Source organism: Lactuca serriola, chromosome 5 (genome assembly GCF_051521515.1).
Source record: "Lactuca serriola cultivar US96UC23 chromosome 5, Lser_US96UC23_V15, whole genome shotgun sequence".
Classification (NCBI taxonomy): Eukaryota; Viridiplantae; Streptophyta; class Magnoliopsida; order Asterales; family Asteraceae; genus Lactuca; species Lactuca serriola.
This window is the reverse complement of record NC_136412.1, coordinates 56,498,766-56,512,610: the sequence shown is the minus strand read 5'-3', so window position 1 is coordinate 56,512,610 and position 13,845 is coordinate 56,498,766. Positions and strand designations below refer to the sequence as shown.

Below are 13,845 nucleotides of genomic sequence, written 5' to 3'. Positions count from 1 at the left end.
AAAAAAACTAGATTTCAACTATGCATTTTATCGAACACGTGGTGTGCTTCTTTAGTTTGTTCAAAAAAAAAAATAGTGAGAGTCTTACCAATTCAGTTTCTTGGAGGTAGGGAACTGGAGATACAACTAAAAAAACACGTTATGATTAGCACAATCATGTAATCAATAAAATTAAACTTACGTGATATTAGTGGAAGAATGAAATCGTACGCAACCTACGTAATGCACAATAAGTGAATTCAAAATGATTACAATAAGCGATTTTAGAAAGGGGGTTCGCAAAATCGATTACCTAAAACGATGGAATAGGTGGCAGAGGATCATTGACCAACGGGATGGAACCGGTGGAAGAAGGGGAAATCATCAATCGCTATCGATAAGGGGTTTTAGCATCTCCGATTAGCGGAAGAATAAAGAAGAATAGGGTGGGTTTGGGTGGTTCAGTCGACGGAAATGAGGGGGGGTTACAGTTCGGGGTGCTGGTTTTGTAGGGTGATCTCGTTTAATGAATACTCTGATATATAAAATTAGGGTTATGAAGATGAAATACGTGATATTCTATTATTTCCTTAATTATAGGATCTCAATTAAATCATTTCCTTTAATTAAAAGCACAAAAAGTCCAAAATACCCTTTAATGATTTATTTAATGATTTATTAATTCTTGAATTCTTATTGGTGCATTTAGGCACACAATAGTTGCTAGAAACATTTGAACCTAGCTCTCTCTCTCTCTCTCTCTCTCTCTATATATATATATATATATATATATATATATATATATATATATATATATATATATATATATATATATATATATATATATATATATATATATATGATTAACTAAAACATTAAGACATTACCTGATGAAGAATAAATCAATTCAACCTATGCAGAATCCATATTGAACCTGATACCTCACAATACCTCACAGATGTAGAAAGCGATAACAATTTTGGAGTCTGGTACCTCGAAGAAAGAAATGAATCAAAAAGGGTATTCGTATTAATTTTTTGAGAATATAACAATAGTTCCTGATTTATTAGTTAATATTATACTGATTTCAAATTCAAAATAAGTCAATGATATCTTTTTCCTGAATTGAAGGGATAACTGTATAGTTTTAAATTAAAAAGATTTTTGAAATCGGTATCAATTTAATTTTAAATTTAATGGATTATCAAATGCAAACCGATTTTATAGGAAATGACTCATAAGATGACAAGTGGCATATGCTGACGTGGAAGGCTCAGAAGATAACATGTGTACTATTGGAATATTGTTTTATTAGTAAGGGTGGATTATTTTTTTCCATTGAAAAAAGTTAATGATTTTACGGTTAATAAATGGATAATATAAAGATTTTAAAATAATTAAGGTCTAAATTTCGAAATGTGTAAACGTTTGATGGTTTATTTCCCTTTTATGAAAACAATGTGTTTTTTCATTAAAAAAATTAAATTGTGATTAAGCTGAAATATCGGAGACTTTCCATGAAAAATAAAATACTCTTCCAGACCTTCTCAATAAAAATAGAAAATATAAAGTGGGTTTTTTGAAATTAAAAAACAGTGAAAGCGTAACCGGTTGTTTAATGTTTGGCTGGGCTAAGGAGCTTTAACACATATTTGGGCCGCTTAATTTATGGGCGTTTCAAATTTCACCACAACCAGGCCTTCCAAAATTTAAACAAAAATCGTTGAAGAGTTATGAGTGAAAAATATCTTTTATAAAACATTAATGGTGTGTTTGGTTGTAGAAATTTTTTTTGTTTTTTAAGAAAAATTTTGAAAAGAGTTTGGTTTGTTCAGTTTTTTAAAGTTTTCTAATAAAATAAAAAATTTCAGTTGTAAATTAGAAAAGTGATTTTTACACTTTTGTAAAGTTTTCCAAAATTTTAAAATGGAAAATGAAAACTTTACTGATTCCAATCAAACGCGTTTTCTAAAATTTTCATTGAAAACTGAAAATGAGAACTCACTTCAATTTTTTGAAAACATTTTATTAAAAAATGAAAACAGTTCTCCACAAACAAACACAACCTAAGATTTTAGCACCCAAACTTGATTTTGTTAAACCACAAAAAATGAAACTACTAGTAACATAGAATCATAATTAATTTTTTATACCCAGAAGCTTTTGTAGAGATGTAATATGCAACTCTACTTTGAAGTTTGTTTTCGATATCAAGTAGAAATATGCATATCCTTAAATAATAATCAGTTATTAAAAATGTTATGACGGATCTTTGATTTTCAAACTTTATACTATACCTTTTATTCGTTTGTGTATTAATGTCATCCAAGAGTGTTATTTGTACTTTCAGGTTCAAGAGAGCGACTTGTCTTCATATATTTGTATCTTCAAGTCTCAAATATCTTATCTATCTTGGTATAGTCATATAGATAACTTGAAGATAAATTTTCAAAAAAGTCTTTACATTTTGGTCTTATATTCTTCGATCCCATTTATTTTATGTGGATGATGCGGTCTTCATGGGAGAATGGACGGATGACAGTATTCATAATATTGTTAGAATGTTGCATTGTTTTCATCTTGCGTATGGTTTAAAGATTAATCCTCATATAATCAAGTTACATGGTATTGATGTTCCTATTGTTAGGGTGGAGGAAGTGGCCGAGCAGATTGGATGTTCGACTATGAAAACCCATTTTACTTATCTCGACCTTCCTATGGGAGGTAATATGCATAGAGTGGAAGCTTGATGAGAAGTGGTGTAAAAAGTTATGTCTAAACTTTCAAATTGGAAAGTTAAGACTTTGTCGATAGGTGGAAGATTGACTCTTATTAAGTCAGCGTTGGGTGCGGTTCCGACTTATTATATGTCGCTTGCTTTATAAAACCCCCATGGGAACTTTGTCCAAGTTAGAGGCGTTGTGTAATAATTTTTCTTGGGTGTTGATATGGATGAAAAGAAGCTTACTTTGGTTAGTTGGAACTCTTCTTTTTTCGTGGGTTTAGAGATTTCTATTTACCCCTGTGTGTCTTTGGGTCTCGGTTATAAAGGCAATCCATGGTAACAAAGTTGGTGTTAGTAGATTGACATTCTTAAACATCATCTTAAAATTTTGGGAGTATATTTGTTAGATTTGTGTTAAAAAGAATTGGTGATGGTGCTTCTACTGACTACTAGCCTTTGGGATGATTATTGGTTGAATAGTTTGTCTCTTAGGATACAATTTCCGAGAATTTTTAATTTGGAGGATGATAAGCTTATTTCGATCAAAGCTAAATTGGAGCAATCTTCATTGCAAGCTTCCTTTCATAGAGACCCTATGGGGGGGGGGGGGGGGGGGGGGGGGGGGGGGGGGGAGACTTTCTAATGGAAAGGGTTATTGGCTCTTCTTCATTCGGTGTCCCTTTCATCTACTATAGATAGATAGATGGTGTTAGTCTTTATCCGGTATGTGATAGTACTTGGTGGGTTCTACTCGGTCTTATATTGACGGACTTTACCTCCCAGCTTCTAGCGTGCCAACCAGGTGGGTTCGGATTCTCCCTATCAAGATTAACGTCTTTGCTTGGCGTCTTTCTCTTGATAAACTTCTGAATAGAGTTATTCTAGATAGTCGTGGCTTGGATGTGCCTTTCTTGTTGTGCCATATTTGCGAGAAAGATTTGGAGACGGGTTCTCATCTGTGTTTTTAGATGTGATTTTGCTTTGGGTCTTTGAGCCTTGATTGCTAGATGGTGGGGTATCTCCATTCTTTCTCTTGCTTCTTACGCAGACGGGCTTGTGTGGTTCAAGGCTCTTAGATGTTAGGTGGGTGTCAAGACTTTCTTGGAAGCCATTTTCTATGTGTATTGGTAGCATATTTGTCCTTCACAAATGTCATGTTATTTGGTAAGGATAAACCAAGAGTGGCGGTTGTTTTTGATAATATTGTTGCTCAAGCTTTTCTTTTGTGTAATGATAGGTGTAAGAAAGACATTAATTGGGTTGGGTGGTTTCATAATATATAATGTTTTGTTTCTTTCCCAGCTAGTTTCTTGTTAGTCCGGTTTCAATAAAATCCTGCAGTTCTAAAAAAAACTAAGACATAATATTTTTTATATATTTTTTTACAAGTAAACCCTAAAGACTGTTTAATTTATTCAGAAAAGTCCACACCATTTCCGGTTGACCTTGTTTTCAATATCATGCAATGGGATATACTTGATTGTTGGCATTTCTTTCCATTGCCTCTTTCTATCGTTGTAATCTGGACCTAATACCTTTGGCATCCTATTTTCCAACCTCATATTCAATTAACCCCCAATAATATGATGGGATGCCAACAATCCTATATATCCCGTTGTATGGGCAGTTGTTGATTTTGAAAACAATGCCAACTGAAGATGGTAATACTTTCATGGAGAAATTAAGAAATCTTTATGGATTAATTGCAAAAAGTAATAATATTAGGACCGAATATGAGGCCAAATTGGAACCGAAGATTTTCCTAACTTAAGAGCTTGACTTTAACAGTTGTTATCATGAATTTGTCTTTTGTATGAAGATTTAATGTTGAACCTTGAGGCATAAGAATCATAAGTCTCCAGCAAAGTTCAATTGATGCAAAAAGTTTTTTTTTATAGAATCAAACATGTAAGACTACCTTATAAGTTATAACTCTCAAATCATAAAAGTATTTAATTGTCTAGTTAGTCGTTAGGATACTTCTAAATTGATTTTCCAGCATAGCCCTAAAATATTTATATGGTTCTGTCCTGTACAATCAAATTTCCTCTTGTGTTATCAAACATGCCCAGTAGAGGTGCACAACACTGGTTTTAAACCAGTTCTGGTTAAAAAATATCGGTTATAGGAAAACCGGTTTCGATTATAAATGGTTTGGTTTTTGAAAATAAAATTTTGTTAAAAAAATTAGGTTTTTTTCTGTTTTAAAACCAATTCAGTTCGGGGGTTTTAGAAAAAACCGGTTCTAGTTTTTCATATGCGGTTTCAATTTTAGCTTAACCGGTTTTAAAAAAATTACTCAGTTTTTTTGAGCTCGTTATAATAACCGGTTAGGATTGTGCTTTGTGCACCTCTAGTGCCCACAACCGTGTAACAAATGTAACTCAAGGGTTCTACCTTTGTTTGACTATATTAATAAAAAAAAAAAATATATATCATTCAGAGTCAAAGAAAACAAAATGAAAATATAAATAAATTAGAATATAACCTTCGTTTATATACTTCTTTTTTCATTTGATAAATTAAACATTACATACTTTTTTCTATATTATGGAACTATGGGTGGGTGTGTTTGGCACGGAGCTTTTGGAAGCTTCTAGCTTTTAGCTTTTGATAAAACGCTCTAATTTAAATAAAAAAACTTCGTTTGGCAATACGAGCGTTTAGCTTTTAGTTTTAACAAAACGCTTCGATTCTAAAAGCTACTTCATGTAACGTTTAACAAAACGCTCCTGAGCTTTTGAAATCAATTTCCATAATTACACTTAAAAATATATTTATATATTTATTTATTTTTAATAAATTGTCCTTTTATGTGATTTTATATATTTCAAAAACTTTCAGCTACTTTTGTCAAACATTCATATAACAAATAAAAGTTACATAAAAGTTACAGCTTCCCGCTACTAGCTACACGCTTCTAGCTACTTTTGTCAAACACGTCTTATTAAAACATCTACAGCTACTTTTGCCAAACACGTCTTATTAAAACATCTATTAGGTCTGAAAACCATGACTAATCCAAACATATCTTAGGTTTTGAAGTAAAAACTGTAAAATGAACCCCCAAATTATCAAGCTATCAACTAGGGTACGTGTTATTTCTTTTGTAAAAATAGGCATAAATTCTGAAAATGTTTATAAATTCCACAAAGTGTTTATGTGTCTCATTAAATATACACAAATTACACCAACTCCACTAAGGTCTCTTAGATACACGCTTCTTTTAATACTATTACGCAGTACCTAGCTACCTGCGTTCGATTTTATTATGGTTAAATGTTTAATTTATTATTAATAATATGAGTTTTAGAACAAATTATACGATGACATTATCGATCACAATTAGTAAAAATTTATACAACCACTCGTCATTTGTTACCAATCAAATTTCATCTTGTTAACCACAAAATAAAAAAGTCTGTCAAATATACAATCCTTACTGCAGGAGGTACACATTGTTATAGCAGACACAACACATGATTTTTGATTTTTCAAACACTAGACAAAGAAAAAAAAAACACACACACGTAAAAATACGAAATAAAAGACGAACAATCCGGTCAGCCATCTGTCCGACTGTTCTTCATGTTTCCGACCGGTTTTCACCACCTTCAAGCACCGGGTGCTGCGTCCTTCACCTTACCCTGAAAGTACCCACCGTATTCCCTCGCATAATCCTTCATATGACTCGCTGTATCAGCAATCCGGCTCCTCGCATAGTCAACCCGGTCTGAACCGACTGGATGCAACCCTCTGGAATACTTGTACAACCACGACACGGCGGCGGCGGCGGCCAGACCAGACCCGCAAACCGAGAGGAAGCCAGCGACGACTACGAAGAGGAGAGTGCCGATTGGGACCCATATGGGGCTGGTGAGGATGATGAGAGGTGCAAAGAAGATGAATCCGACGACGGCAACAGTGATGGTGACGCCGGTGAGGAGGAGCAAGATGGCGCCGGAGATTACAAGAGTCATTATACCCATGAGTTGGGTCGAGTTGAGGGAGTGTTGACGGAGTCTGCGGATGAATGGTCCTCCATCGCCGCTGGTGGTGGGTCTTGGTGGTCGTTGGTGTTGTCCGACGACGTTGTTTCTATCGGTCATTGGTGAGGGTTTCAAGGTAAGGTATAGAGAGAGATTGAGAGAGAGAGAGAGAGAAAAAAGTGAGAAGAAAAGAGGGTTTTGATGTGGTAAAGAGGTTTGGGACACGTAAATTGATCAAAAGACATGCAAAACAACACGTGGGATGAGATCACATGAGCTTATTGTCATTTTTAACGATGTCTTTTATATAATTGTTTAATCACATATAAAAGTAATTCTCAACCAATAACTAAAATAAAGTTAAACTTAATCTGATTAATGTTAAACAGATACACACAAAGAAGATAAAAAAAAAGATTTTAATTTAAGAGACGTCGAATGTTGGCGTTATAATAATTATTTTGATTAAAGATTTAAAATTAGGTAATATGATCATATTTAGTCCGTTGAAACTAAAATACTTTTTAGCAATTTAACCTTGTGTAAAGATTTTCATAATAACATATTTTAATTTGACTTATGAGATGGTTATTGCCTTTTCTTCTTATGAAAGCAATAATTCATATGGAATAAGCAAGTTATATAACTCAAAGTAAAATTGATAAAAGACAAAATTGCAAAAATGGTCCCTATGGTATGTATTTTTTGGGGTTTTAGTCCAAACCATAACTTTTTTGGATTGATGGTCCTTTTGAGCTAGTTTCGTTGCGTTTTTGGTCCCTCAGAAAACCGAAAAGATTAAAATGCCCTTTTGATACATTTTTTTTTATGGTTTTTGCTTTTTAATTTAAAGTTTTATTAATAAAATTTATGGGGCCCATCTCTCTCTCTCTCTCTCTCTCTCTCTCTCTCTCTCTCTCTCTCTCTCTCTCTCTCTCTCTCTCTCTCTCTCTCTCTCTCTCTCTCTTAATCGCCAGTCAAAGCAACAATGAACAATGGTTCTTCCTCCTTCAACCACTGCCCCACCACCCATTGCAGTTGCTTTTCTTCATTAGATTTGTGACAGCCGGTGACGGAGATTCGACCAACAAAGGAGTGTCGGTTTCGACGGACCCCTCCATTTTCTTCAGGATCTGGCTCACACAACCACCCCAATCAACCCCATGCCCCCGTTATCACCATGGATCGAAGGCAATAGCCCCGTCAGAAGCTTGCATCCGAGAGAAGACACGTCGGAAAACCTGTTCCCCCTCTCCCACTTGGCATTTCAGATTCAAAACCATTGTCTCCATCCACCACATGTTGTGTTGCCTCAGATTTGCTCTACCTCTCCCTCCCTTTGTGTTTTCTTCTAATCGGATAAGGAGGTAACCGCCAAGAAACCTCTCCATCTCCTTCAGTCGATCTTCACAGTCCCTTCCCTTTGATTCGTCGAGCAACACCACAGAACTAGGGATGTCAAAAAGTCCCATGGGACCCCGATCCCGCGGGGCCCCCGTCCCGTATGGGGGCATTTGTTGAAAAAAATCGGGGACGGGGGCGGGGGCGGGGGTTGGTAGTCCCGTCCCGAAACCCCCGTGGGGGCCCCGTTAATAAATTATATAAATTGACATATGTTAATTATATAAGTATAATAAACAACGAAATGATTTTTACGTACAAAAATTCAACAAAAACATGTTTTTAAGTTGTTTGTAACATGTAAAGTTATGTTATAAATATCTATTTGTTATCCAAAAAATAGTTTCTTTTAGCCCAAACAAGAACTTATTTTAGCCCAAATAAGTTAGCCCAAAATCAATCGGGGACAGGGGCGGGGGCGGGGGTCAGAAGGGGAATTTGGGGGCGGGGGCGGGGGTGGAAAGGATGGAGATTTCGGGGGTGGGGGCAGGGGCGGGGGAACGGGAAAATTTTGGGTGCGGGGGCGGGGGATGCAATCCCCGTCCCGTTTGCCCCCTTTGACATCCCTACACAGAACCACCATTATTTCCCCTTTTTGTGTTTTCTACCAATCGATTTAGAAGAGAAAGAAGACGTCGGCGACAGCCATCTACCGGCACCCCTAAATGCGATTTACTCGATCGTCATCGGAATCTGGTGGCTGCCTCTTACCCCTCCGCACGATTGATTAACACCACCGAGCCACCACCCTTTTTCCTCCTTCGACTGCGTTTTCTTCGCGACCGATTGAAGAAGACGCCCAATCCCTCTTTTTGTACATTTGGTGGTGTTGGCAAAACGAGTCCCTACATTTGGTTATGTAGCAATCGATGAACAATTTGTTCATCAGATGTAGATCGAGGAAGATGAAGAAGTAGGTAGGGCGTTTGACTTTCTTTTGAGAGAGAGAGAGAGAGAGAGAGAGAGAGAGAGAGAGAGAGAGAGAGAGAGAAAGGTGGGCCCGATTTTACATTTAATAATAATAATAATTTTAAAAATTGAAAAAAAAATGAAAACTAAATTCATTAAGGGTATAATAGTCTTTTTAGTTTGGACAGGGACTAAAAAGTTGTGGTTTGGACTAAAACCCCAAAAAAATGCATAGCACAGGGACCATTTTTGCAATTTTGTCTAGATAAAACTCCTAAAACCTTTGGAACTTAAAATAGCAACAAAATATAATATGATAACATACAAGAACCAAACAAAAAACAAATCCATCAGTCTAAAAAATCGACATTTTAGTATACAAGTTTCAACCGGAGGGAGGAGGTGGCTGTTGTGCATTGGGCGGTGGTGGCGGCATTGACATCTGCATCATAGGCGGGTGACCATGGCCTCCGGTGAGCTGTTGAGGAGGCGGCGGTGCCCTCCACATTTGCTGACCGGACATACCAGCTGGCGGTGGAGGCGGCCTGAACTGCTGAGTCATGTTTGAAGGTTGTTGTGACATAGTAGGTGCCGGCGGCGGCCTGAACTGTTGGAGGTGTTGCGGTGGCATACCTTGAGGAGGCTGGCCCATCTGCTGCTGCCATTGTGGTGGTGGAACAGACATTTGCATGGGTTGGTAGAGCTGTGCAGGTGGTGGTAGGGGACGGATCGCCGGAATAGTTGTCACCGGAGGAACCGCTCCGTTGGCAAACGGGCGTGGAGGAACCGGAGCTCCACCGGTTGGTTGAACAAGTGTCGGAGGTCCACTTGCAAACAATGTGTGGGGCCTACTTTTTTGGGTTGTTGGATTACTGCTTGCCAGTGTCCTCTCTGCATAAACAATCAATTACCACCAAATGAGTGTTACTTTTTGACACAACGTAAAGAGCAAATTACTGAAATCATCCCTATAGTTTGATCAAAATTGCACGTTTGGTCCCTAACTTTTTTTTGCACTCGGATTGTCCCTGTGGTTTATTTTGTTGCGTTTTTCATCCCTATGGTTTGGTCAAAAATGCACGTTTGGTCCCTAACTTTATGTATGTAAGGGACGAAAATCGCAACAAAACCAAACCACAGGGACGATACAAGTGCAAAAAAAAGTTAGGGACCAAACGCGCAATTTTGACCAAACCATAGGGACGATTTCAATAATTTACTCTAATGTAAAAAAACCAACCACTTAGAGCATCTCCAACCCACAATAATAGCAACGTACTTCAATTTCTTTTAACAATAATAGCAAAATGTAACAAAGTACAATCCACAAAGTCTATATACCTTTTAAATTGCAGAAAATAATCAAATGACACTTTTGGTCCCGCTAGTTTTAATTTTCCGGAATTACACTTTTGGTCCATGTAGTTTTTAATTTACATAAACTACATTTCTGGTCCGTGTAGTTTTAAAATCCCGGAATTACACTTTTGGTCCATGTATTTTTTTAATTTGCAAGAATATATGGACCAAAAGACACTTTTGGTCCCTATAGTTTTAATTTTCAGGAAATACATTTTTGGTCCCTGTAGTTTTAGTTTATGAAATAAGACTTTTGGTCCATGTAGTTTTTAACTTGCAAGAAACAAGTGACTTACGCTTTTGATCCCTATAGTCTGCAGTGTTTGCACTTTAGGTCCAGGTTTTGATATTTTTTACAAGAAATCTAAATTACAGTTTGGGTCCCTGTAGTTTATATAATTACTTATTATTTGTTTTAATCAATATATCATCTCTCTTAAATTACACAAGTAATCTTACATACAATTCTGAAAACACCACTAGTTGGTAGCAAATTGCTATTATAGGCATAAAAAACATACATTGCTATTATATTATATGTATAAAATAACGCACATTGCTATTATCAGTAAAAAAAATTGCAATTATGATTAAAAAATAAAGTACATTGAATAAATTACATTGCTATCCTCTGCAATTTGTCCAAAAAGAAACAGGGAAAAGGAAGTGTTACCTGCAGGGGTACCATGGCGCTCTCCTTTTGTATCTTTCTTGTAAGCATATGACACTGTTATCTGACGATTGCATAGATATTGTCCATTCATTGACTGGATAATAAAAACACACAAATAAAATTAGCAACAATCAGCTTTCAAATATACTTATTTTGTTATTTGAATCAAAGATGTCGTATATAAAGATCCAAGACTTTAGAAAACATTAAGATAATGATAGAAAGTACCTCGATAGCTGCATCTGAAGCCTCAAAAGAATCATAGCTAATGAATCCAAATCCACGGGAATTCCCTGTCTCAGGATCTCTCATGATCTGCAAATAATAAATTGTTATTTCAAATTTATGAGTTATTAGTATATTTATACCTTTGTAAGAGCAAACAACATGGTGAGTGAGTTAGTATAATTAACTACCTTGGGGTTTGTAACAATGACTCCAAAAGCACTGAAAGTATCATAAAGAAGTTTTTCATCTACATCCTGCAAAAAGTATTGCAGTAAGTTAAAACTCATAAAAATTTATTCATCCACAAAAAATTCATGTTATAATGAAGAAGAAGCTTACAGGATCCAGGTTTCCAACAAAAAGGTTAGCTCCTACATCCAAGCTCTTCTTATCTTGTGATGCCTGCAGTGGAAAACAGAATTTAAAAAATTTAGCACCTTTGAAAAGAATAAGAAGCCTAAAGAAATTTTTTGTGAAACATTCAAGTCTACCTTATTCACTCGTATTGGCTTCCCATACAGCTTGATCATGTTTAGAACTTTTATTGCCTGCAAATTTTAACATCTTTAGATATTAATTCCAATTGTTAAGCAATCTTTGTAATTATTATGACTCTTAATCATTCACAACTAGATTGACAGAAGAATTACAGCAATAAACACTACTTACATAATCAGCATCTTCTTCACTTCTGAACTCTACAAAGCCATAGCCTTGGTGGAGATTAGTTACTCTATCTTTAGGAACATACACGTTAACTGAAGAATAAGAAGAACAAATATAAATACAAATTCAAGATTAACCTTTGTATACTTTGTTTAAGCACTAATTAAACCACACACAAAAAAAAAAAAAAAAGATAATACAAAATGATTTTTCTTAAACCACAGATGTGTTTTGTTTTGGTACTATAGAAATAGGAAGTAGGAACTTACCAACTGGACCAGCTTGAACAAATAGCTCCCATAATAGCTCTTCTGTTGCCTGAAAAAAGAAAGACATAAGAAATATCAATATTACTAAAAGATTAAAAATATTAAGAAAAAAAAAACCACAAAGAGTATGATATAAAGCTCATCCATCCATCAAATAGAAAAAATCAAGTGATCCATCTGTTTGAAAAGATATACACACTCAGACTTTTTTTAGATCAAACATTGCCCTTGGTATTTTTTATGCATTGTAACTTCTTGTTCATTTTGAAATTCCTGCTTTGTAACTTAATAGGTGAATGTAGCTTTTTCCATTTCAAGTCAATTCAATTTTAGTTCCAAGTTCGATTATTGTGATAAGCAAACATAAAAGAAGATGGCAATAAGAGTTTGACAACCAGACCCCGTTTCATATTTTATTTGTTCCTTTCCTGCTAGCTTTAGCTTATTCGCTATAGAGACTGTTCTTGTTAAAGGTGAATTTTTCCAAAAGGATTAGGTCAACGGAAAAATTATAATCATCTACTTAAATGTACAGAACGTATCTCCTTTGTTTATTGGATGGATCTATATTCCAGAAATTGGACCCGTTCGACTTGGCCATTGGAGTAACAATTCTTCGAGTACAAAAATTATTCAAATCGACAGTAAAGATGATAGAAATCAAGCGTGAAAGTACCTGAGGGTCAAGGTTGCCGACGTACGCAGTGGCGTCTTGGTTCCTCTCCGCCGAGTGTTGACCTAGCAAGTTCGCCCCTACACCAGGAGCTATTCTAGTCGTCATACTCCTCTTCTGTCAGCTTGCTGCTTGAACCCCTCCAACCTCCACCGGACCCAAATATTTCTAAAACCCTAGTTTTTGGAAGATCACTTTAATTTCCCAATAGTGATTTGTGTGCCATTTGTACGGAATGTATTAAAAAAAAAAAAATTATTCAAATGTTAAAATTACACGTTTGGTTCCTAAGTTTTTTTTTTTTTATTCGGATCGTTCCTATAGTTTGATTTTGTTGCGTTTTTCGTCTCTTGCATACATAAATTTAAGGATCAAACGTGCAATTTTGACCAAACCACAGGGATGAAAAATACAACAAAATCAAACCACAGGGATGATCCGAGTGCAATATAAAAGTTAGGGACCAAATATGCAATTTTAACCAAACCACAGGGACGATTTCAGTAATTTACTCTAAAAAAATAATACACCACAAACTTATAATTTTAAGAATCTAACCATTTTTTAGTGTTATTTTAAAAAGAAAAAATTAAACATCCTTTTGTATTTTTTCTTTCTATCTATTCTTAATAACCGACCCAAATATTTATTTGAAAAATGATCATTCATTCTCGAATTTCAGAATGGATAAATCATAAATGAGTAAAATGATCCAACCCATATATATATATATATATATATATATATATATATATATATATATATATATATATATATATAGATGGACAACTATTGTGCGGACATGTGGACAATATTATTCTATGAGAATTACTAATAGAATAATTTGTTTAGTAATGTGAATACATTCAACCTCATACAACTATCGATATTTTCATGCATTCTTACTAATTCTTATTCATTTTTGTTCTTACATATCGTTTTTCACTCATTATCATTCTTACAGAATACGACTT

The 13,845-nt window shown here is 35.2% G+C and overlaps 2 protein-coding genes across 2 annotated transcripts; both read right to left on the bottom strand.

Annotated features, from left to right (window-relative positions):
- Window positions 1-6,078: 6,078 nt before the first annotated feature.
- On the bottom strand, window positions 6,079-6,881 carry LOC145050029 (Oleosin family protein). The gene has a single exon (XM_078998347.1). It carries the CDS (start codon window positions 6,811-6,813, stop codon window positions 6,319-6,321), a length of 495 nt encoding a protein of 164 aa, XP_078854473.1. The 5' UTR covers window positions 6,814-6,881; the 3' UTR covers window positions 6,079-6,318.
- Window positions 6,882-9,299: 2,418 nt separating this feature from the next.
- On the bottom strand, window positions 9,300-13,073 carry EMB2444 (RNA-binding (RRM/RBD/RNP motifs) family protein). The gene is made up of 9 exons (XM_079000330.1): window positions 12,875-13,073; window positions 12,199-12,247; window positions 11,933-12,021; window positions 11,755-11,811; window positions 11,603-11,665; window positions 11,452-11,517; window positions 11,264-11,350; window positions 11,036-11,129; window positions 9,300-9,894 (listed from the first exon to the last, which is right to left on the bottom strand). Exons 1-9 carry the CDS (start codon window positions 12,977-12,979, stop codon window positions 9,389-9,391), a joined length of 1,116 nt encoding a protein of 371 aa, XP_078856456.1. The 5' UTR covers window positions 12,980-13,073; the 3' UTR covers window positions 9,300-9,388.
- Between the last annotated feature and the right edge of the window lie 772 nt (window positions 13,074-13,845).

Excerpts from the sequence above, each read along its gene's own strand:
- EMB2444 (XM_079000330.1), bottom strand. The coding sequence starts at position 12,979 with ATGACGACTAGAATAGCTCCTGGTGTAGGGGCGAACTTGCTAGGTCAA. Across the intron at positions 11,812-11,932 it reads GTGAAGAAGATGCTGATTAT|GCAATAAAAGTTCTAAACAT; the intron begins GTAAGTAGTGTT and ends TAAAATTTGCAG. Across the intron at positions 11,130-11,263 it reads CTTCAGATGCAGCTATCGAG|TCAATGAATGGACAATATCT; the intron begins GTACTTTCTATC and ends TTTATTATCCAG.
- LOC145050029 (XM_078998347.1), bottom strand. The coding sequence starts at position 6,813 with ATGACCGATAGAAACAACGTCGTCGGACAACACCAACGACCACCAAGA.